Consider the following 25,693-nt stretch of genomic DNA (forward strand, 5'->3'; position numbering starts at 1 on the left):
CTAGTAAAGTAAGTATTAAAGGCCTTTAAGGCTGCAATCAATTTGTAGTTGGAACTGGTTTGGAAGATTGATCTCAAATTTCGTCAAGGACTATGGAGCATACTGCTTTAAAGCTCATTCAATATGTTGAGATTTGAATTTAAATTTCGGTTTCAATTATGTAGCCTAAAACTGTTCTCCAATCTGAACAGATTACTTGAGAATTAATTTGCAACTCCTCCAAAGGACTCCCATACGCCTGCAGGCTTATTCACCCACGGCCCCACACCGACACCATTACGCCTTCTGACGCCAGCGCAAATGTTAATGTTCCTTGAGAAAATCCCTCATTAAACGTGTCCGCATTAATTCAAACACAGCGCAGGTATGCTCCCACACACTGCGACTCTGCTCACCAAACACGATGACGATGTTGTTGCCATTGCTGCTGCTGCTGCTGTTGATGATGATGATGTCGATGGTAATAATGTTATTGATTGCAGTCGCTCTGCTCTCAGGCCTCGGCTGCCAAATCGGGTAACCATTGTTTGCACAATCCCGCAAGCTAACCCACCGCTCACCCTTCCCCCCATCCCCCTTTGCAGCTAACTGACAACGGGAGGGCTCTCTTACGCAACAACCACACTAATGACCGTGGCAGTGACAGACGTCAAGGGAAAAGAAAAAGCGCCACTTCAGCGCGGGGACCGAAGAAATAACAAAAGCGTGCGACTGACAGTTCCTTGGGCGAAAGTAATTGATGATCCACGGGAATGTGCGGCGGAGGAAAGGGACAGCGGTAGCAAAATAATCATCCGAACATCCGGGATGAGCCAGAATCCCGCGGTGGTGGTGGCGACGGCGACTGATACACGTCCGCTTACCGCTCATAATGATGACGACTGTCCGGAATCGGAGACAGTTTGTCAGTGTGCCGATGGCGCGTGCAAGGGGAGTGGTGCGAGGGGAGGCACAGTGGCAAACATTACTACTCGAGGACATCTTTTGCAAAACTCCCTGGCCTCGGGACTTTTTTTTTAGCTGTTACTGGTAAATCTTGCCGATTTGGTTTTGATAGAGGGAGAGAGAGAGTGTGTGTTGGGCGGGAGGACAAAACGTGGCACAGATATCATTCACAGTTGGACCACCGTTTTTATTGACAGCGCTCGTAACGGACGCTCTGTGTGTGTGGGGGGAAGTTGTTGTTTCGTCGCACGCTGACGTCAGTTGTGAAGGATAATTCAGTCCGCGTTCGCGTCAACTACGAAGGTCAGCGTCAGGAATAGGACAGCGGCAAGGAAGGAGGAAGAACAAAAAATCCACACCCATTTTTCGCCGGCGACATTTTGGAAAGATACGTTAAGGGGACGAGGACGAGCAGCGAGTGATTTATGGTTAGGCGGGCAGATAGGGAATCCGAAATCCAAACGGCAGCGCGACACTTTGCTGATATGGGGAATCATTAAAATTAATGGCTTTTCATCGATACATTGGTTCGGATTAGTGGGCGGTGTAGAGTAAGAGAAAGAATGAAGGGTAGGGGGAGGGATTCTCTTTTGTGACTTAATTCGATTGTTGTCAATTCGTAACTTTGAGAGAAAAAATCATCAAAAATAATAGTAAATATTATTTACAAATCATCTCAAAAGCAAAAATTAACAACCAACAAGAAGACCTCTCAAACGCTTCTACCTCAATTTCGACCTCGCGAGTGTCATCTCTATATAGGGAACGGAAGAGCAATAAAAGAAATAAAACGAACAAGCCTCCCTCACTCACACACACACACGTCATTGGCGAGACTATGGCAACAAATGGCAAACGGCAAAACCTTCCCAGCGCAAAACGCAAACTGGGGCTGCCAGGCTCCAGCAGAAAAGGGCCATAAAAAGCATGTTGTTGATGTACGAATTTATTGAAAGTTATGCACATAAAATAAACACACATTTTGCCCGCGTTTTTATATTCCCTCCCTTTTCCCGACCCTTGCTTGCGTTGCCTGTAGACACATTCCACACGCCCTCGATGCCACCCTTCGGATCGGTTCACTTATTTTTATAAATATACATATTTGAGACGGCAGAGTATCGAGACATGTGTGCTGCGGTGGGAAATTGCTGGAATTGGGGAAATGCTAGACTATGTACGAAGTGCTGAGGACGCATCGGCTTGGAGTTTTTTCTCTTTCGACTTTCGCCCCTAGCATGTATGCAACGTTTTTACACAAGTATGCGCGACGTTTCACATACCATTCGGGGGCGCATTATGGTAGGCGTTGATGACGTGAGCGTACGTTCGATGCAAAAAAGGAAAAAAAAACAAGAGTCATGAAAGGTCGACGTACACGTTTATTCTACGCGAGCCTGCACACTCGGCCCACTATTCGAGAGGGACAAATTTTGACAGATGCTTCGATGATGCTTCCTTGTCTTTGGGACAATCTTGGGCGTCTCGTCAACGCTGGAAGAGCCTGCAGGCGTGTGCGAGGGACAAAAACGGGAAGGAAATTCAAGATATATTACCCACCGATGGAGGGAAGCAATGGGATTCGTTTAACTTCCACCTCGATCGATCGATCGGATATGGTGAAAACGGATGCTCGAAAGCAGGGAAACGCAATTGCAATAAGCGATAGCGGTAAACCTTCTCACCCTCCGCTTGCGTGTTTCATCCGGCAGCAGTAGCAGCCTCGTACATGAATGAACGTTTTTCCAACACACACACACAACTCCGTATGTTTCTAACATAAAATTGGGAGGACAGTTTCTCGTTACGTTTACGGGAGTACGCGCTATCGTGCCCGTACGAAGATGACGAAGAAAAATGGACTGCTTTGAAATGCAAATTGCAGCCAAATGTTCCGAAATAGATTGTGTTCTTTGCGGTGGTTCTGGCTGATGGTGCTGTGTTGTATATAACACAAGCGTACGAAGGACACCCACCGTTTTCGTTTCGTTGCGGCAGTAATTGCTATCGCTTTGGCCGCAGGATAACATCCCCCCGGGCACGGTGTGTGCTTTAGTGGGAGCGGTATGGAAGTTTCGGAAAAGTTTGACAGCAGTCCGCGCTTGAGGCAGTCAGTCTTGAAGTAATCCTCACCGTAACTCCCTCTCCTGAAAGGAGGTTGGTAGCATCTGCTGCGAGTGTGCGCAAGGGAATTCCGGCAGCGTTTTGTTTGAAGTCCTGAAACTAATTTGCCATCACTCGCCATCACTCACTCGTCCTCGTTCCGGTTTGGAGTGTGAAGCTTGTCGCGGAATTGTTCGATCTCAGCACAAAACGGGACCCACAGGACCCTTAACCAATGGGGACAAAGCACAAACCATGCGCCATGCGACGGATGACTATTTACTTAACGTTCGAGATTTTTCCCTACCTCCGGGTGGGAGGACAATCGCAAACGCACCCAAAACCCACCACCGACAACAGCCACAACAGCGCGCGAGGAGCAACGACGGCGATGGACCGTTGTCGTGTTTATTCCTCCAATCAATTCACCAGTTTGATTGCGAAAAGGAAATAAACAGAGCAAACATCGCAGCATCTGTGGCTGACGATGGATGATGCTTCTTCCTGTCCTGGCTGCTCTTTGTGTCTGTGTGTGTGTTTGTGTGAAGAATGCGTCCTTTCTGCTTGGTTGTCAGTTTTTTTGTTGCTATCTTCCCAACTTCTCCTCACCTTCCCCTGAAGGGTGGTGTAAAAACTTGCTATCTACGCTGCCTTCCCATGACACTGCTGACGAAACACTTCGCCATCGACAGTAAGGAGCTGCTCGTTAATGTCGCACAGGAACTAACGAACCGTCCCTACCGTACCTTAGCAGCGCAGTTCGGCATCGGCTTCTCCATCCTCCCAACTGCACACAATGAACACAATGATGGGCAAGTGCCCGGGGTTTTTGTTTGTTTATGGTGTTCAGATGTTTCGCGCAGAGAAGCGTTTCTTTATATCGCTTCGAAAGCGGGGCAAACTGTCGGTTTGATCGTCTTGATTGTCACTAGTGGAGGTTTATGTGTGCCCTTGCTTTTGTGACAGAGTAAAAGCGCTTACAAGGGATGAAATTGTTTGTGTGAAAAGAGAGAGAAAGAAGAAAACAAAAGCAGCATCCTTAGAGTGACGAAAAACATCAAAGGTAATCAATGGTTTTTGGGGGGGAAGGTAATGATTTGATTAGTACTTTCGAGGAATGTTTTGTTTCGCCGGGTAGCATAACTTCAGGCGTTTATCTTCAGTGGTAGCTACCGTTTTGAAGAATTTCGCTTCCATTTGACCATGTCTAATTCTGCTGTTGCCCTCAGAAGCTGATTTTATTAGCTTGAGCACACAGATATAACTCAACAGTCATCCCCGGCAAAGCTAATCCTAGGATCTCGTAATCCATGGTTTGATGGCACAGTCCCACAGTTTTCCGATTAACTGATCCCACTGCCATCGATTCGTCACGCTCAATGGTTCCCGGTCTCCCCGTCAAATTGGTTCCGAATTAAATCATCCTACTCGAGACAAACGCTTCATTCCAAAACTGCCCGTAGGCCTTCTGTGCTTCCCCGTTCATCCCAGCAGTCGGACAGTTGGGTGATCGAATTCCTTACCTCGTGATAATACTGTACCAACTGTCAAGTGGTAAACCAACAAAAACCCGACCATCGTCGGCTGGCGAGAACAATCATTTGACACTCATTAACCCACCCCTCGGGCGCCACAGCAGCACAGGGTAGTCTCACTGGACGCCGTTTTCGCTCATGAGGCTGCGCCTCGTACATGCTAAATCCAAACCACATGAGCTCATTTGCAGCCGAGCGCCGGTGGCTACGGGATGGAAATTCAATCCCATTTTGAAGCACGGAGTCCACGGAAGTACGATCAAGTCCCTATTGTGTGTGTGTGTGTGTGTGTGTGTGTGTGTATGTTTCAGGTTGAAATCGATTCCCGACGGCCCAATCCCCAGACGTGGTAGAATGAATGTCACATTTAAGCTTCCGCTTTTCCAACGTTCGTGCTCGATAATAGGCCCACCGTCTGACGTGTGGACGCTTTGCGGAAACAATCACAGGAACCTATAAATTAATTCTGATGCATGAACTCTCGGAGGCAATTCTACGGCACAGGCGAATACATTACCGTAGGTCGTAGGTACGACGAAAAGATGCCCTCGTTTTGGACGACCGATATCGCATTCTAATCCGACATGGTTGATATCGCTAATAATTATAACTTCCACAACATGAAACACCCATGTTTATGGTGGGCAGGGGTGGAAAGGCTCCTTCCTAATCTAGCGTAAAAATCAATCATCTAAATGTGCTAATCCTCGGTTGTATATGAGCCCGACAAAACGTCCCCTTCTTCCTGAAAGCAGTAACCCACCAACCAAAGAAAAACAGAAACTTTTGCTCACCGAGCACCGAAAGCCCTGTTCCATCACACCATCACGACAAAGCGAAACTTCTCTTCCTTATATCCCAACGTCCCAACAGGTCCCTAAACTGACCTGAATCTTGTAGCCGACGCACCACAACGGTCCAACCAGTGTCCCGACGCCGCTTAGCCGGCGGGTCTTTGGAGAATTCTCTGCCGATTTGTCCGTCGATAGCGAACCTTCTGCTATCGGGAAGGGGGGCCTATGGGGATAGAATACACTCGGCAGACGACCACGGCTGGGTGGGATTTCGATTTAGTCGTCAAATATCCTCAAGGTATTTGTTTAAATCCTTTTGCTGTCTCACCGGCCGGTCGGGCAACTAAACCACGGGTAGACAATGGGAATATCTTCCTACCCCCAGAGGCGCAAACCGTTTAGTATCTCAGTCGAGTAGTATCGCTTTTCCAGGAAGAGGGATCCATCCTGAGATTGCTTTCCGTGCAAAGCCATGTTTGCAACACTTTCCGATACGCAAGGGCACTGGAGCTGTGGAGTGGTGGGCCATATTTTTCATAAATACTAAATGCGCGCTCTACGTTAAACCACCTCGGCCTAGCCGGGCATCCGGCATCGGCCACCGTTTATTATCGGTCAATTCAGGCTGCCAGCATCAGTATCAGTACGCTCCAGCTCGCTCAATGCTTGCATGATCCGGTGCGGTAGAGACTGTAATTATTCCATCTAAAACATGCCCTCTGGGTGGTGTTGTTTTTTGCTGTTGCTGCTGCTGCTGCTGCTGCCATCACGTTCTGCCGTTCTGGTACCGGCCAATGAAATAGATTGGATGGCTGGGCGAACGAGACGCAACCACCGACACGTAATCAGAATCGGAGGCTTTGAAGACGGCCAGAAGCCCAATTGCCCTCGGGGAATTGCCGAAGTTCATTCATCTCGCCTGTCTGGGGCGTCTATTGAAAGGGATGGTATGAGTTGCGAGAGCGCCTGAGTGGCTATATCAGGTCTATTCTAGCGAAGCAATCATATCTAGGAAGTTATCTTTCTCTTCTTAAACTGTCATTTCAATCGAAAAAAACGTCGCTTTTCGCGTAAAACGATATCTAATGCATTTAAATCACTCTTTCAGACTACATTTACAAAAAAGATTCCGAGGACAGGCATTATTGAGCCTCTGCTGAACTGAATCATTTCTACGATATCATGGACAGATAAGAAGGCTAGAATTTTTTCGCGGATTAAGCATGTTGATAAACGCTTTTCGCGTTGTTTATCTTCAACATTTATCCGTCGGTCGATGCTTTGATCTTGTTGCAGGAAGAAGAGAACGCAAAAAAGGCCATCAGAGGCTGAGGCAGTGTTACAAGAGCGTGGTTTTTTTATTTGGAAGGTGATAAAAACATAAACCAAAGCAATCCCGTATTATTTAAGCGGTTTTTTTCGCTATTCTCTTTCGTTTGACACGATTTCATTTCGTTTGTTTCATGAGCGGCGCGCTTCCAGAAGAGAAAATAAAAACCTTTGGACACAAGATACATTAAACGCCGTTGGACTAAGCCCCTGTTTTATAGCCTCTTGCGAAACAGCTCCAAAACCGCTTCTTTTTTTAGAGGGGGAAGGCGTTTCCTTACACCATCACCAGACGCGATCGGAAAATGACTCACGCAAGCGACAAAAAAAATGGAGGAAAAACACAACCACCCACCCAGGAAACCGATACCGATAAACGAAAGCGATGAACGGCGATGAGGAGCCAAGCCAAATGCAACCGACGAAACGATACGAATCTGAAGCATTACTCTGGCCCCATTTACTTCCGCTGTTGGGGCCATGAGTTTGTTTCTTCGTAGTCTTCCCTCCCCAAGAGACTTTCTCGTGGCAAAACAGAAGAAATGGCAGAGCGAAAGCAAAAAACCCCAAACGATCTTGCTCAGCTTTCTCAGCCTCAGCAATGAGTCTTGCTGCAGAGCACAGCAGACAACGAAAAGCGTACGCTTTTCTTACGGAGGGGAGCAAGGCCACGCAATTCGGAAATGTTTTAGGCCGCCTTTTTCATTCGATTATCCTCACACTTTTGTTCCCTCGTGGTTTCTTGGTTTGGTGTGGTTCCCTTTTGGGCTGTTGTGCGAAATGTCACCCCGCACTTATTTCTTATTTGCGAAGCCGACAACCCCACCGCCACGGCGTCCACGAGGACCGAACAGCAGCAAAGGGAGTAAGTAAGCGGCTCAGCATAATAAAAGTAGACAAAGCACGAAGAAGATGCCCTCCCTTATTTTTTTTTTGTTGCTGGATAAATGAAGCGATTTGAATTTATTCATTTTTAGATTATGCCTCGAGTTTGGTACACATTCGGCAAACCTCCCCATTGCTCGGTGGAAGTCTTATCGATCGTGGCGCTTGCCATGTTTGCCATCACCAGTATTCTACAGACGTGGATGGGGTGGAGTGTGTTGGGCGCTCACCGGGACGCTCTGATGGAATGTTATTGCTTCCTTTTGTTTCCTTGCTTTGTGTTTCCCCGTTTTGGCCACCGCTTGGGAGCGATGGTTTCATGTGGAGATGAAAATTTATTTCACCCAGCCAGTCTCAGTGGTTTTTGCACGCGTGCATGCTGCTGCTGCTGCTGCTGCTTTTTGGATACTTTCTGGCAGATGATTGCAATCGATAGTAAGGCCAAGGGACTTTCTTTGTCGACTTTCGTAAAAGCGGTCGGGTCTGTTTAAATTTCTCCAGGACGCGTCCTGCTTTAAGCCGTGAAACGTATTCATTGTGCTGATGGCAAAAGCGATCGCTTTGCAGCACGTCTCCCGGCAACTTAAATCCAAAGGAAATGGAGGGTGGTTTTATTAAATTACTTCACCCGGGATAAAGTGAGCTGAAATACTCTTTTCGAAATGAAAATGTTCTAAAATGAGAGGGTTTTTTCTCTTTCTTTTACTATAAATTTCCTGTGACTGTGGCTTTCTACTTTGGATTTCGATTAGGGCAGGTTGGAAAGAAAGGAACTCTACTGAGCTAATATTTCACCTTCTCGCGAGCCAAACTATCAACTTCTAAGCGAAGCTTCTGCACAATTACCGTTCGTTACGGTGCCGTAATCGTTTCGCAGCAAACAGCGGTAACAGCGCGGCCAATCGCTCTCGTTACGCGTTGGCCTTGGCCGCTGTCAACGTGCACTTGCTGAGCGTCATCGTCGTCGTCTTACAACCCTACTAACGAGAAACCGCACCCACCGGGCTGGAAAAAGGCGAGTGCGGGCGCAATATCTTTGCGTCGATGATGAAGGAATTTTTAAATTTTCTACAACCCGCCTCACTACCCGTTCCCACAGCAGTGTCTTGCACGCAAAACCTGCAGCTCGGCCGTGTCTTGCGAGCAATCCGCCCCACAGGATGCTCGTAAAAAAGCGGGCGTAGCGGCCCTTCGAAACGGGCGATAGCGCGCCAACATTAAGCCACTGGAGTGGCATGTGTTTGTGTGTTTGTGTACATCTCTCCCCCTCTCTCCCTTGGCTGCCTCTGACAGGGCGCAAACGAGCACGCTCACATTCATACTAATGACGCCATAAATCAACCTGCGTCTGGTTGAGGATGTAATTTAGATAACTCCAGGCTCGTGTCCTTCGTGTGTCTTTTTTTTTCGCTTCGTCTTTTGCTCCTTCAGTTAGCTGCACTTCTCCTGGGAGTGTTTGTGACTCAGCGTTGGAGGCTTTATGGTCTTTTTTTTTATCCACCCACAGTGCCCTAGTTAGTTGTTGGGAGGTGGTAAACGAGGTCCAACTCACACACACCAAAAAAATGCCACACAGTAAACCATCCAGAGGAACACGTTTTTTTTTCTGTGCTGAGAAGCCAACTCTGTACCCGGAACAAATATACGTGAGCAGAAGAATCTGTCATAAGATGAAAAATTTGCCCGATAACACCGCCTTAAGGTTCATTGCACGTGCGACGCTCAAACAGGGAGCTGCCAAAAAACAAACGCTTCCGACCGATAAGACCATTATGCTTCAAACGAGTAACAATCGTTTAATTTCATTTCATTGTGTATTTTAGCATAAAATCCTTTTTGGGGGTTTGGAATGGGTTTTTTGCACTTTGTTTTTAGATAATAAGAATTTGGTCCGATTAAAAATCAGAGTTTAGTAGCTCCACAACTGATGTTGTCCTCTCATTGTTTCAGGTTGCAAGAATGGATCGCAAATTCGTCGTATTTGAAAGACAACCTTGTTGGACAATATCGTTGCAATGATTATTGCTTTTAAAAAGCATTTGAATTTGATTGTTTCCAGTAAATGGAACAATTCTGGATTCCTCGTTTTAGTTAAATTTGTCGCTTCTATCCTCTGTACATTCTTGAAAGAGACTGGATCGAAGGATTCGTGGTACACTCTTTATGGGAGATCTATTCAAAGGAACGGTTTTGTCTCCAATGATGTTCCTGTTGGATTCAGCAAAATCTTTCTTATTCAGGATAATCCTGAATCGAATAACTAATCGAACAAAGACATTGAGACATTCGTGGTACTCGAGTGTTTCCATGCGATAAAAGCGTATTAAACATTCCAGTTATAAGGCTACACCATCTAAAACATCCGAAAGTGTCATCCGAGCACTTAACGTCAATGTTTCATGAATACATAAAATCAAACAATTACTTTCCCTTACTATATTGTACTCAACAAAAGATATATTAAGTACCGCTCGCTAAAGTACCAACACCCAATGTACTTACAACGCGCATTAGCAATCGATAACGAGATCGTTCGCATCGAGCCCAATAAAACCAGGGAGTGCCCTAGCAGGCACCCGGATTTAAACTATGACATTATCAAATTATTGTCCAAGCAGTTTCCTCTTTTTAGCAAACGGCAAAGGGGAAGGGAAGGTACACGTCGGCAGCAATAAATAACGCACCCCATGCTGGCACAGTTCGGGAGACTCGGGGGACAAGCAGCCCTCATAATCCCTGTGCGCAAATCCGGGCACCGTTTTAATTCGAAATTGAATGTGCGACACGCATTAACAAATGCTTTGCCGAAGTGGTAAGTGGGAAAGAGGGGATTTTACATGAGCCCGGTAGAACATGTTTTATTCTCTTGTTTAATGTATCGGGCGCAGGATTAGCAAAAAAGGGGTCCTCGCTGAGAGCGATTGCAGGCGCCCGGTGTTGAATCCGGGGCAATGTCACCGAGCATCCCTTGTAGAGCCTAACCATTAGCGCTAGGAGAAAGAGAGATAGAGAAAGATAGAATTTAGATGAGTTCAGAAGAGAGATAATTCTTTCCAGTAGATTTAATTGATATCGGTTCCGAGCGATAGATAATTCCCATCCGGCAACGCAGATAGCAATAATCGTTCATCTAGCACGGCTTAGTGGTTTCTTGTTGCGAAGCGTCGCTGCCTTCCGGGGGACATCTTTTTACTTTTGCGATGCATTTTCTGTTGCACCCCGTGGCCACTTCCCAGAGGAACTAGGTGAAAAGAACCAAAAAAAAAAGAAGGAATGAAAAAAAGGAGGGTTTAACGCACAATTGAACCTTTCACACATGCACCTTCAGCATCCGATTCCGAAACCGGTTGTAGAATATCCTGCGGCTTAATTGTGTTCACCCCACTTCAGATATTGTCCTCGATACACGACAATTGCACATAAACACACGCAAAGGACCTTCTACTGCAGCGACGCTTGTCACAAAACAGAGGACAGAGAACAGCGCAGGGGCAGAACAGCGCAAAGGTAGCGCAAAGGCTCGGGCTGTCGGCAGGGTAACAACGTATTATATTGCCAACGTCATCACCATCAAGCATGATTGTTGGGTGCGATTTCGGTTCCCAAAAGCCTGCCACTGCAAAGGTAACATGTTTGACAACAATGGGCGAATATGTGTCACAACATTAGGCGGGGGCATTGCTTTTGATACGGGAATGGTAAGTAATGGGCACGCAGCGAGAGCTAGAGAGACAAGGGTTAGAGCCTGTGAAAATTGGGAACAACTGCCGGCAGCCGGAAGTCACGCGGTTCTTTTTTTCGATCTACAGCTGATGCTACCTGCTGATTTGTAATGACGATTGCTGTCAGGGTTTGGGGTTGAGCTTCGTGTGGAGAACACTGTTACAGAGCGAGTAAGGGAGAGCTCATGTACGAAATTAATCACATGTAAGCTGGGACGGTGTAGTTTTCATCAATTACTAGAACTTGTTAGGATAATGCAAAGGTATTATTGATGTTGAAGTTTTAATGCTTCAGATCAGAGGGTTTGATATCGAACAAATGTTCTTGTTTAGGCATCAGTTAAAGGATGCCTGGTGTAATCCAGGCTCCTCTACATCACTGAGCATCTTATTTGTTTGTAAGTTCTACTGAAACAGTCATTGAATTCTTCAGCTAAAACTCTAATTGTAATATCTGCAATCAATACCATTTTTATGAATATTTTTGTCCCTTAAATCTCATCAAGTTCTTCAATATTTCATTTTTTGGGTGGATAACTTAAGGTTTAAGATGCATTCTTCAAAATATAACACAATGTGTATTTCACAGGTTTTCTTCTTTTGGTTAAATGTAGTGTAGCAGTAAACATCAATTCAAGTGTAAGTTAAAACAAACAAAACAGTAATTGAAACCAACTAGTAGTTAAGGTCGTCAGGAATGTACAACAGTCTGTTTTACAGAACAGGCAGCAATGATCGCAAGCATAGTGGAAAACATGATATTAACGAGCAATTCCAGCTTCTGCAAGACATGATCCATCTACCTTTCTTCAACCAAATCGAGCTAATATTGATCATTGTAAATAATGCATCACTTAGCCACGTATTGTGCACGTTTTGTTTATCAAAACAATCAGATCATCTTAACCAAACAAATCCAACACAGCACAGCCAGCTGGAGTGGTGGACGATTATTGCGCCCTGCTGCGTCCATATCGTTCCAATACAAATCCCCTTATCGCCGAACCACGGAAGATCATTGCACGCCAAGCCACCGGGCGCCGTTCGTCAGCAAACGCCATCAGTCGCGTGCCGTGTTTGTTTGCGCTAAAGATAATCATAAATCAGCGTATCATTAAACAACACACCGACACGACAAGATCGGTGTATGAAATGATCTCTTACTCGTGTCCTTCAGCATTCAGCTTTACTCCCCGTCGTCGGAAGCTGAGCTCTCTCTCTCTCTCTCTCTCTCTCTCTCTCTCTATCTCTCTCTCTTTCTCTCTCTCTCTCACCAGACGGTTCGTAGCAATGTTTGCCGTATCGTCGTCAATACTTTTTATCCATCATCCTTTTTGATGGTTGGGGTTTTCCCTTCTTGTCTGTCTCTTGTGGCTGCTGGCGTGGGATGAATGGTTGGAATCGATGGATTAGCGGCACAGCTATCATCCACCCAGAACATGACGCTTTGTGTGTGTATGTGTGGCATTCAAATTATTGCGAGACAAAACGGCCAAGATGTGCGATAAATCGGGTGGAAGCAAAAGGTCCCCCGAGGACCCGAGCGCACGGCAAGCAGCAGCGTACGCGAAAGAAGGGAGAGCAAACCAGGGGCTCACAACATACCGTGACTAACCCTCGTCACATTTCATTAAGTACCGACACGTGTTGGTTTGGTCGCTCCGAGCCCGGCGGCCCGGGATGGTGCGTCGGGCAAACTAATCGTGTCCTGAATATTTATTGCCATTTTCCTTTCTTCAGAGCGAGCGCGGGTTCTGGCCTCGAATGCTGTGGGTTTTCCCGCTCGCCACCGTTCGAAAAATTAAGCCCCTGCGGCGACCTTTTTTCCCGCGCGTTGCCTCCCTTCGTACCAAAATCGCTTCGGACGGTTATGATGCGTTGAAGTTTATTAGAGAGAAAGTTTGCTTCTCTCCCATTCTTCTCGCTCGGTGTGTACGTTTTGGGTGCACAGCCGCACAAATTTATCGTTAACCGTTTTCCCTCGTACTGAGAACGCATTTTTCACCACGTGCAGGGAGAAACAAAGGAAGAACAAGGGAAGGCAAACGGGAAAATGTAACAAAAACCAATGGAAAACCAATTTCAGCTGAAGCAGATACAAATACGCCAGAGATGTCGTGGTTGACGACGGCTCGAAAGTGTACGCGTGTGTGTGTGTGTATGTGTCCAAGCTGTGGCTCACCCCAGGAAAATGGTCCGAATCGAATTGTAAGCAGTTTATTGGCCCCACAATGGCCGTTTGGTTTCGGGGCTTGTTTTTGTCGAGGGAAGCGACCGTCGAGCATTAAACAACTGTCGACATTTTCGAGTGGAATGCGTTGCGTATGATTCCTTTAGTTTCCCATTTTTATTTCCTTACATCCGTGTTGGTTTTTGTACTTCTGGATATCTTGTTAACAACATCTTTAACTACGTTTTGAAGGCAAAATACTGTTCAAGAACGGTTGTTGTTTGTTTGTTCCCCTTCTTCGATGTTTAGCGCTAACACCGGCACCGGATGTTTGTATGTTTGAGCCCAAAGCATTTGAAGCGAATTATTACGCGCGCTTCCGGTGCTTTAATGTTGCCTGCTCGGTGGCGCTATCCGCGACCGAACAAGAGAGATGAATGCTGCCTACTTGGTATCTTTTTTGTTTGGATCAACGCGAGAAGAATCCTTTCCGAACCACCACCAGAACGGAGTACACGTGGTGATCTGCACGTGAGTCGGAAAGCAAAACAATACCTACTTTCGTGATTCTTTTATCCGTGAACCTCGCTGGCATGCTGAAATGGTCGTAATTTATCGTGCATAACGGCATCAACAACAAAAAAAGAGGGCTCAAAAAAGTAAAACAAAACGCGCCGAACAAAGTGGAAAAAATGAGCGCATAACGGAGATTTATGTTTCGGGCTGTGCGTGTATGTATGGAGCATGGTTGGTGTTCATTTTTGCGACTACTTTGTTTTCAGCCCGAAACGAGAGCTGATTCCTTCGCCTGGTTAGCCTTTCCTTTGTGTATCTTTTCCTGCTCAAAGTGGGAAAAGGTTTTATTGTTGTGCTCTGTTGTTTCTCCTCTTCCCGTTTACTGTTGGGCAGGTTGGTCGGTAGGAAGATTTTGATTTCCGACAAAACAAACCGCTTCCCTTCCCGGTTTTACGCTCCATCATCATCAGGGATAATCTATTCGCCGACTCGCGCGTCCCGTAATTCGTCATTTTTTGGTCTTCCGTGCTGCTGGGAGCATGGAAAGGCTTTGCTTTGCCCTGCCTTTTTTGTTAAGGGGGAAAAATCTTCTCTCGGCCGTCTTTTATCGACGCAATAAAAACCAAAAGAAGCTCTCTCGGTCCGTCTATACGTCCTGGAAATGATGCACAGTGTGCTGTTACATTATGTATAGTTGAGTACTTGAGTGCAGAGATTCGAGCTTTTTTGTGGTGGAGACTACTACATTCTTTGTTACATCATTACTTATAGCCGCCTGTAAACGAACTTGATGAGATGTTTTAATATTAATATGAATGTGTGTTATTATTTGTGTAACTCTCCGTCACCGTATTTGTCACACATTCACGTGCTTTCTTCATTTTGCAAGCGCCACTCCCTCCACTCCCCTAATACTTTACAAACAGCTACAAACACTCGCTTCTTTGCGAACAAAGTTCCTGGAGTTCACGCTGTTTTCAGACCTTCTTGCTTTGTACTTTTGCACACCTTGCCTGGTGACTGTGTGTCACCACACACACATACACACAGGGTTAATTAATATGAATCTCTACGCTACACCACACTCTGCCGGCTGGTGTAATGGGTTTAAGAGCTTTCGAGCTCGGCGCTGCCTCCCCCGACGACTGCCAGCTTATTTTTTCTCCACCATCCCTAGCCACTTGTTACGCAGCTTTCTAGCAGACGAATAATAAATCCAGCACACGACACGACGCTGCGAGGAAAAGACGCGGCGTAGTAAGTTGAAAACTCTACACCGGCGAAACGTAACTGTCGGCTTACGGGCTTGAGGTTCAAAAGTGTAACCACAATCATCAGGGAGCGCGAGCGTCGGTTGAAGAGGATGCTTGCAATGTCCGGGTACGGCCTACACCGTTGTGCAAGTGGCACTTACGTAGCCGGTGAAAAACGAATTGAAGTGTCAGGAGACGTTTGCCGGCAGCGCAACTGACGGCAGGATGACTACTCAGCTGATGTTAATTACAGAGCGAATGGGGTTGATGTACGTGTAAATAAGGCTGCAAATAGGCTGGGACTGTTTCGTTTGTGGAAGGTTGGATGAGAGGACAATTTTACGTTAATTGAAGCGTAAGTTTGCGAAAAGTCCATATTTCCTTAAATAATTTGATAGTCTCATCATTTGATTGTTAATGACATCAAATTTAATTATCATTATTTATTTAAAATAACATTTCAGATTTAGGTTATATAATTAAACGTCTCAGCTATGGCTGTCAGGTGAACTGATATAATTTATGGTTTATGGTACATCATTTAACCGACAAATATACAATTGGACAAGCATCAACAATTCCTAGAAGAGACAAACATTGCTTAGCGCCTGAAGGTATGCAATGCAAGGTTTTATAATATGTTTTCTAGTTTAATAATTATTTTGACTAAGTTTGGTAGTTCTAGCCTTTTTTACACATGTCCTGAGTAATTTTTACACTTTTATTGAAACAGGTTTCCAAATGCAAACCGTAAAATAATTGCTCCCATGTTTTACAATCTCTTTATTGAATGAGATAAAAACACACTACAGAAAAAAACTTATTTGTTTTTCATAAACTTTGCTACTGTACATAAACCCTTTGGAAGGAGGGCAATTAAAAAAAAACCTCAAGCCTTGTTCAAACCTTATCTCTCGCCGTGCCGCTCCTAAATCCCGCCACAACATGACCGGAACACATGCAACTAACATTGTCAGTTCAATTAATCAGGCCTAATGAAAAGAGATGCACGTTCCATTGAGCTCCAACAGAAGACACACACAAAAAAAAACAACCTGATCATTCATTCTGAAGCTTGTTCCTGATTTTTTTACATCCAGCCTATTCTCTTTTTTTCACTCTATTTTCCCCGTCAAGTACACTGATCTGTATGTGTGTGTCCTGAGTTTGGTCGGGCCTAGGCCAGAGCCTTTTCTCTGTGTGGCGCTGCAAACATCAATTACGCGTGTAAAGCACGTGATCACGGGCCGTGCGAACGCTCGTTCAACAAAAAGGCTCACAACCCTATCGGGTTTCCGGTACGGTCAACGGGTTTCCCTTACTTGTCGAACCTGCACAGCCCCCGTTCGGACGAAAGCAAACGAATGTGTACCTAAACGGAAGACTCCCGAGGGGAGGGGAGACGCATTCCTATCGATGGTGAACGCCAGCAAACAGCAGCCGCCATTCGATATGTTTCAGTTTCGCCGTCGCAGTTTTCCAACTGCGTAGTGCAGCGGAGTGATTTGAGGCGTTCGATGCTCCGGGGAAGTAACGAATACATGTTTGGCGATCGACTCGACCCGCCACTATCACGGAGCGTTTGGAGAATCACAGCAAATCGCACCGTTGGAGTGTTTCAGCAATTCCAGCGTGAGCATGGGAAAGCGATGTCGACCGATGGAACGTCGGTTTACAAATATAAGGCTCGGTATCGAAAATACGATTTGATTGCGAAACGGATCACTTGGAATGATGTTTTTAGGGTGTGCATTGAAGTGAGAATATTTCGTGTGATATTAGTTTCTGTGCAATATTATTGTGGGTTTCCTGTATGAAGCTGATATTCCTGGAAAAGAGTAAAATTACATACTGGTTTTGCTATTTTTCTCGACCATTACTCTACCAAATATTCCTCATACATTTAAAGCATTACAAAAACAAGTTAGAAACTACTTTTGCATGCCTATAGTTCCAACAAACTACACCACAAGCGAGCGATGTGAGATGGAAATCCAAACAACCAACAATCTAACACCTCTCGCCCTTCCAATGCACCTTCTAGAACACTCCAAACGACTGCTCGTACAGCGAGAATGCATGCACATCATCATTATTTTCATCGCCTCACATCTCCATGAGCCCATGAGCGTCCCCTTTTACCCACGAGAGACGTTCCACACGGTATGCCATCCATCCATCCGTCCTGGTCTCGGTTCCGGATAGTCAAATTGTTGCTGCCACCGTCCTGTGCAGACGAGCACATGTGTCTGCAGAATGGTGTACACGAGTACGTTGCTGCCTTCCTGGGGGACCGACTGACTCTGTGCCCGTGCTTTGGTACGCTTTGGAAAAGCTGTTGCGCTTTGTGCCGTTCCACAGGGAATGTAGGAAAAACAAAAACAAAAAAAAAACACACACACAAGAAGGGAAACGCATCATACACGCCTGAATGATCGAATCAATTTGTGCTGTGCAAATTGTACTGCAATCTGATGCGCTGGTGCAGTTAAGCAGATAAGAAGGATGGCTAGCGGTGGGTGAGGGTGGGTGAAAATGAAACGCATCATTTTCTGAAATGCAGGGAAGGCACTGGTTGTTAGAGGGGAGCGAGTTGTGCTTTGTGGCATAAAAATCAACCATAATTACAACGCACTGAGGTGTAAATGATTTATGTGGTAGTGCGTTGATGTTGAAAGTTTTCCATTATCTTGCTTCTCTTTTTCCGCTCGTAAACTAAAACGAAAGGGGCACGTGGTACATTTGTTGGCATGAAAATACAGCAACAGAACGAAAGGATACCCGTTGACTCGTAAGAAATGAAGGCACAAAACTGCTAAAAAATTCATAACATTTGCAGCAAAACTTTCTCAGATTTTAGTGATTATGAGCTTCAACACCGGCGCTACTTTACATCTTAACGTTGACCCACTTTCTGGTGTTTCTAAGAAAAGGGAATCCTTCGGTCACTACTTTCTCAGCTTCAAGCACTTAAAGCGGGACGCAAAGGTAATGGCGGGAGCGGCAGCGGAAAATGGAGCCTAATAGAATTAATTCATTATCAAAAGTGGAGTGAAGCGAAAAAGCATCCAAATGCAAATGTTTGCCCGAGGTTTCGACCCGACCCAACCCAACCCTGCGTGATGATTAGGGAGCGTTTTAACAATTCAGAAGAGAACAGAAGAGGAACGGAGAGGATTTACTAATGTTGAGTAACAGAAATGATTTACATTGAAGTTGTCTGTTTCCAAGAAAATGGGCGATATTTTTTTTTAATTTATAAGCAAACTATCCAGCAGTCATACTTACATTGTAAAAGAAGATACGAAAGAAACATAATCCAAACGCGTCGGTCAATCGTTGCTATCATGACGTCATGGGTCCTGCTTTATCCCTCGTTTTGGTTTTCCATTCGTGGCCGAATGTTTTTTAATCACTAGCAAAGCAGAGGGAGGAGAAAACACTCTTCACTTTTCTTCACTCGAGCGCCGTATCATCGTTAAAGGTGCACTTTATTTATTTATTTTTTCATATAAGTTGCTACTTTTCCCTACCAACACGGAACACACTCTTTCACCCGGAGTACATTTAGGATACAGATTTGCAGCACTGCTTTTCTTCTTTCTTTTTTTTTTAATAAAATTTATTTACTCCATCTGATGCTTCATTTGCATGATTTTCTACACAAAACTAATAGAAAAAAAGGGAACAGGAGTTATAATGTTACTCTACCAAGAAATCAACAAGAAAGTAGTGGAGAAGATAAGTCTAATGGGCACTAATTAAGTTTGCACTGATAAACAACGCACAAAGATACACAGTAAACAAGTTCATTAGAATAGATATAAGACGGGGAAAGAATGAGAACGAAAACAATAAGAAACATAAAAACAAAAATCTTCCGCTTCGAGCCGAGCGAAAAACAAGGAAACTATTCACAGCACGTCCAGTTTTGCGCAGCACGTTGAATCTTTCTCCCCAGAAAATTCAATCTCCCTTTTCCAGTAGCTTTTTTTCTGTAGAAGAAAATGAGAGAAAGAGAAGGGGGAAACATTGTTAAATTGCATCCATTATAATTATTACCTTTTGTTTTATTATTTAAAGTAATGTAGGAAAAAAAACGGAAAAGGTTCTACAAATGCATTCAAAAGGAGACTGTGGAAAAGCGGGGGAAAATCATTCCTAATCTAACTCCAAGCCACCGTAACAACCCGCTCACAGGTGCTGCTTTGCATCTTGCTTTTGCTCCCGTGAAACTCCACCAACTCATCGGAAATGCAAATTTTCTGTTTCCATCCATCGTACGAAAAAAATAAAGAATGACTACGCAATCGCTATTCAAAGAATATAGAAGCTTCGAAAAAAAAGGAAAAAGCCTACAGATCTTACAACACGCAACACTCTTCCGACCGACACTTACTGGGTATAAGGCGAGCCTAAAAAAAAGCGTGGTATTTTCAGAATTTCGGCTCTCTATAATTTAATGTATTCGGTAATTATGCCTTAAAGAACGAGCGAACATAAATACAACCCCTCCCCCCCCTCCCTACACTGATCTGACGCTCAACCCCGGGGCACGTTTCAATTCCGTCAGCCGCAGGGCGATGTTGTTGTAAGCGTGACGGCTTCCTCTGTGTCTGTGTGTGTGTGTGTGTGGGTATGTTTGGTTTCCAAAAACCTAGGGACCGATTTTGGGAAAGCCACGTTGCCCCACCTTCCCCGCCCTAACCCCGAGGCAGCTCGGCAATGGAACGAAAATGGAACGAAAGCACTCGACCCAAATCTTAAAGCCTCATTATAATTTTCCACCGGAGCTAAAACCGGTTCCATCCACGGCTCCCCCGTGCGCGGTGAAAACTAATGGAAATAATTTAATTTTCTACATCAGGCAGGCCCCGTGCGTCAGGACATGGGGAAGTGTCGCGGGGAGGGCCCATTTTCGGAAGCGGCATCGGGCCGCGCGCTCTGCCAATGTTAATGGAGCCGCCCGGTAGCTTGTGGCGGAACGACCACGGTTTGAAGGATGTGTACGGAGCGCGATGTGGCTTTTGAAGGGTCGATGAAACATCGAAAGCCATTGTAGATCGAGCTGCAAACGAGGCTACAGTCGCCTTAAAGCGGAACTATGGAAATATGCACCGATCAGAGTGAGTGTTAAAACAAAAAATTGATTGTGCTACTGAAACGATCGAAAGAAAACGGGCTTGAAGGTTAATAAGCGCTTAATTAAACGTTATTAATAGCCGAAAGACAAAAAAAAAAAACATTTCTCATACACAACAAATATCTGGGTTAGTCCGAACGGTTCACAAATTGACACAGATTAACCGTAATCATTCAATGGGGAAACTTTTCCCCATAAAGCACCGCGCAAGAAAGCAGAGCAGAACGGCAGAAAGCTTCAACGCCGGCACAATGCACGTCCCACGGAAGCACGGCATGCTGAGAATATTTTCCACGCTCTAACACCTTCCTTACATACCTCGCGCGCACACACACACACACACCCATTTGCCTTCCATTCGTTCCGTCGTTAAATTGCGAGCGAAATGCCAGCACGGGAAAGCGATGGCACGAATTCATCAATTAGTCATTCCCAGTTCATTTGCTTCCTCTCGGTACATCCGGTCGGTAACAACGGACGGATCAGGAACGTGCCCGCCGGAAACGGGCGGCAGTTGGCAGTAAACTATCGCTCTCGGAGTAATAGTTTTCCCGCTTTTTTGTGGGCGGTGGAGGCGATGGAGACGATGGTAGTATGAGCGGAAGAAAAGTCACACCCAAACTACCGGTGGCTCATTTTTCATCGAATGGAATGTGGTGGAAGAAATGAAGGGGGAAAATGTGGCACTGGAACTGCTCATTATAGCTGGAGCGTGTGGTGGCATGCAAGGTGGCGAAAGGAAAAGGGGTTTTGAGGTAGAGCAGGTAATGCTGAACAAATTGTGATTCGGCATGGAAACTTTGATAAGGTTCGGTTTATGGCTTATTCCTTTCTTTGCCGCTTTTTTACATCATTTGCCCACTTAAAGTGTTGTAATCTTGTTATTATCTGGAATTACGTTTTCGGTGAAAGTTTTGTCACTATACTCCATGCCAAAGGGAATCAAGTTTCTATTGTTGTACGTAAAAGTTCGAACTGTTAAGGCCCAATTTACTTAGGTCAACTGCTTCCTAATTTACGTTCTTTGCTGTTTTCTGAGGTTAAAAATGTCCACACAAAAATTATCCCTGGAAGCTATTTCATCTCCATTAATTATGGTGCTGGCGTTAAGCTCGTCCTTGTTCTCCCTTGTTGCCTGTCCACTGGTGTTGAGCTTTCTTCTCACAAGTGAAAAGAAAAACCATTCTCCATTTGTTGTTTTTTCGCTGTCAGCAGGATGAAGGTCGCTACGGAGGACTTTTTTTTAAGCTTGAAGCGTTTTTACGATCGTTAGCCAGTGATGGGCATTAATGATGTGAAGGTAGCGCAGAAAGATATTATTGTTTCATTAGGGCATGTTGGGATGGGATGATTGTTTTTGCTTTATTGTGCTAAAAACAATTTACAGTGTGCAGGGAAAAACAAAGCTTAAAAAAAGGTAGACATAATTTTAATCATATTAGAACTAATTTATATTTCATTGAAGTATCAATTCCTACGATAGAAACGATATTTGTTTGAAGCCACCTAATCACCTTAAAGAAGCGTTCTGAGCACCTTTAACACATTTGTTTCACCAATTTATTTGCAACAAGCCAAAACAAACGTTCGCTCATTATGCTTCCCTCGTTTCACTCGCTCATTGGACGGTCTATTTCCAGCGGACAATAGTTGGCATCATTTTGGGGTGCGATTCAGCGTTAGCATCGTGACTGGGCCACATTTCGCCCGGAGAATGCGCCTTGTTTGTGTGCGAACACAGACACAGAACAAGGATACAAGGGGGGGGGGGGAAGAAGAGAACGAGCTCCCTCCCTATGTTCGCCTATCGATCGATGAAAATTGGGTTAAATCCAACAGTCATCTTGGCACAGACGATTATTGATCGTTCACCAGGCGTGGCGTAGAAACATTCACACACATACACACTCACACACACACACACACAGAGAAAAAAAGGACAGAGAAGCTAAAAGGCATCCGCATTGAATGCTGTTATGCTGGCACTGCCACAAAGAGCGACTTGCTGGCACTGCCACGCAGTTCAGACACTCAGACAACATTTGATCATAAATGTCAACCGGTTTGGTTCCAACTGTCGCACACGATTGCAAGTTGCTGGTGGCCCTCTCTGCCTTAAAGAAGGTAAATATTTCAGGCCAAACATTTGCTGGCTCGAAACGAAACCGGAGCAACTATTATGGGGAGTGTGTGATGGTAGACGAACACTCTCACACAAAGACCCCACAAAGTGCCTAAAACTGGGAATAGATGCAGGAAGGGAAGTAGTAAAAGCATTTGGATTTATTTCTAAAATCGCATCACAAATCACCGATAGTGCAAGAACTGGTGCATTTGAGCTGCTTCTCCTTTTGTTTTATTACTCTCATCTCGACGGGAAAAACTGTTCGATAAACGTTCGCACCGCTTTCACATTCCGCTGTATCGTAATCGTAAGCCTTTGATTCGTTTCTGAGCGGAGTCCTGTATGGAGTGTTTCCAACTCTAAAGCTTACCTCAACGCGTCTCGTGCTAGCAATAACAGCAATCTAACAGCGGGCTTGGTCTCGCGCGCACTGCGTGCGTAATAATCGTGCAGGGACTGCCGGCAGGTCCCCTTTGGGCGCGTACGCAGCGAAGCGCGTATTTACATCGCGGTTACGGGTGCGCCCAACCGAGCCCAACCGAGCATGCATAATCTCTCCCGCACCCGCAGCATCAAAGCAAGGGAGGGAGGAGCTGGCCCGGTGGTCGCGAATGAATCTCGCAAATTTTGGGCGCACGTGGCGAGATACGATGTTACCGTGAAGGCGCGCGAAAAAAAAAGATATTAAAGGGTTATTTCCCCAAAAAACAAATGTGTATTCGTACGGAACGAGTGCTTTTGGGAGGAAATAGAAGGGGTGCACACACGTGCCACTGCGACCGGGGAGGGTTGTGTTGTGGTATTACTTCGAAGCTACTTAAACGCACACCGGCGCACCGCGTGTGCGTTTCCTCTGAGTGGCGTGACGGGCCGGAATCAAAATCCTCTTAGAAGGCTTCGGTGTGTGTGCGGTATGTGTATGTGTGTTTGTGTGTATTTTTGGCGCACGCAGTCTGTGTGCTGGAGTTGGTGGAGGATAACGACAAAACGAGTAAAACCGCACGCGAACATTTAATTACCATATCGAACTGATAGTAGACCAGACAGTAACCAACAGCTCATTTTCACACCCCATGCTTCGTGTTTTATGGGTCTGGCAGGGTTTCGAACGGTAAAAATAAACGGGCAGGCCTAGTCCGCTTGTTTTCCATGGCCAAAAAACAACTTGGACGCAAATTACCCAATAGGGAGCTCGTGTGCCGAGGGGAGCAACCTTCGCCCCAGTTTCCCACAGTAAACAGCTCACGGACGGCAATAGTCACGACATTTTTACTGTGCAAAATGGCAAATAGGGGGATGGGAGCCGAATAATTTCGACAAAAGCGGGGTCTTTTGGAAGCTTTCGTGGAGAGGGTGGGAAAGCTACAGCGGTAACAAACAAAGTAGGGAGAAAAAATAAGGAAGTGTCGAGTTGTGTACCTCGTTCCGGTGGTTATAAAATGAGACACGAGACGGCCGCTTTTGGTGTGAAACTTTCGTGCGGGGTGAAGTTTGTAAGCCTTTTTGGTCCCGTTTTCCGCGAGCGGGAGCAAATATGCTAAGCGAGGCGTGCCGTAAATGGGGATTCGAAGAAAGTGAAAAGTTTCGGTTTTTATGGTCGGCTCGGGTCGGGGGACAAGCGCACGCAGCTTCATGGGTTTGTGCATCGGTAGGGTATTACTGAGATTTGTGCAAGTGTGAAACTCGTAAGATGTTGATATTCATTGGGGAGTGTTTGAAGGTTTAAAGGCTAATTAATCTAAATTAAGAATTTTACATATTTCTAATGCTAAACAGACAGTTTTTCGAACAAATTATGACTAATTCACCTTCTTTCCTTCTGAATAATTCAGAAATTCACCAAGAGGACGACATTCAATACTTTAACGGAATGTTTGGAATTGAAGTTTCAACTTTAACAGGATTTGTATTTCCATGTTAATATTGAAAACTATTGGTATTTTCATTAATTAATTTGGTGATGTCGTCTGATGATAACTAGATCCTATAAGAAATCTTTTTCGGGCAAACGTAACATCATAATCCCATGATTTGAAAAGAACTTGGCAGGCATCTATCGTTAAAAAACATGCTTTGTTACACTTCAGGCACTAAAAACAGTTCATGTAGAATTATCATGCATTGAAGATAATAGGAAAATATGAAAAAATTGATGAGTTTTACTGGATCTGCTCTCAGTGCATTAAGAGCCTTGTATTCAAATATTTGCTGGATGATTGGGATCAACACTTCTTGATAGTGTAAAGTATGTACGTCAGGAAAGAGGGCTACAGAATCAGAGTACTCTGTTGCAACGAGGATACTTCAATGTCTTTGAGAACATCGAGGACATGATCTGTCACTCAGTCAGGCTTTTGAGGCTGACATATCCAAATATAAAAAAAAACTGATAATTGCATAAAAAATATGATAAATTTATTCATTGCGTGACCCTTACATCAATCTTATGTCTTCTTCTTCTTCTTTGGCTCAACAACCGATGTCGGTCAAGGCCTGCCTGTACCCACTTGTGGGCTTGGCTTTCAGTGACTAATTGATTCCCCCCCATAGCAGGATAGTCAGTCCTACGTATGGCGGCGCGGTCTATTTGGGGATTGAACCCATGACGGGCATGTTGTTAAATCGTACGAGTTGACGACTGTACTACGAGACCGACATCAATCTTATGTAAAGTTGTTAAATATAAGGGTTTTACTAGTCAGTTTCGAAAGTAAACATTGTTATTCACCGCAAAAACTTCAAAAACTGTTAAACTCAATCCAACTTGAGTCGTGTTGAAAATCATGTTGGAGAAATTAAAAATTATTGTGATGGAAATAAAATGTCAGATTGATGTGCGATGTATAACAATGTTAACATTCGAAAGTGTCTTGGAAAACCCTGTAAACTACCAGCCATAATCTCTTTTAACTCTTCTTTCTTATTCAATGTCCGCAAAAACTATACATTTGCTGAATATGCATAATTGCATAAAACTCGTACGAAACGCTATCCCCAGAGCAGAGGCAGATGTGCCTCTACCGAACAAGCGCTTAGAAAATACGTCTAAACATTCTGAAATAATACCACACCATTGCGACATTGGCTTAGATAGCTGATCGCTCCTGTCTCGTATGTTCCGTCGCAATTGCAAATCCCTCGCTCCAATGCAACCTGATCCTCCGGCCCGATAC

The 25,693-nt window shown here is 45.0% G+C and overlaps 1 protein-coding gene across 2 annotated transcripts in view; it reads right to left on the minus strand.

The window, feature by feature from the left end:
- LOC1270833 (uncharacterized) overlaps nt 1-25,693 on the minus strand; it is a 51,574-nt gene that overhangs the window by 20,445 nt on the left and 5,436 nt on the right. For both annotated transcript variants that reach the window (XM_061656920.1, XM_061656919.1), the window contains exon 2: nt 18,541-18,921. In XM_061656920.1, coding sequence (XP_061512904.1) covers nt 18,541-18,601 — 61 coding nt within the window. In that variant the 5' untranslated portion in view covers nt 18,602-18,921. The remainder of the gene's footprint in view (nt 1-18,540; nt 18,922-25,693) is intronic.

Source organism: Anopheles gambiae, chromosome 3 (assembly GCF_943734735.2).
Source record: "Anopheles gambiae chromosome 3, idAnoGambNW_F1_1, whole genome shotgun sequence".
Classification (NCBI taxonomy): Eukaryota; Metazoa; Arthropoda; class Insecta; order Diptera; family Culicidae; genus Anopheles; species Anopheles gambiae.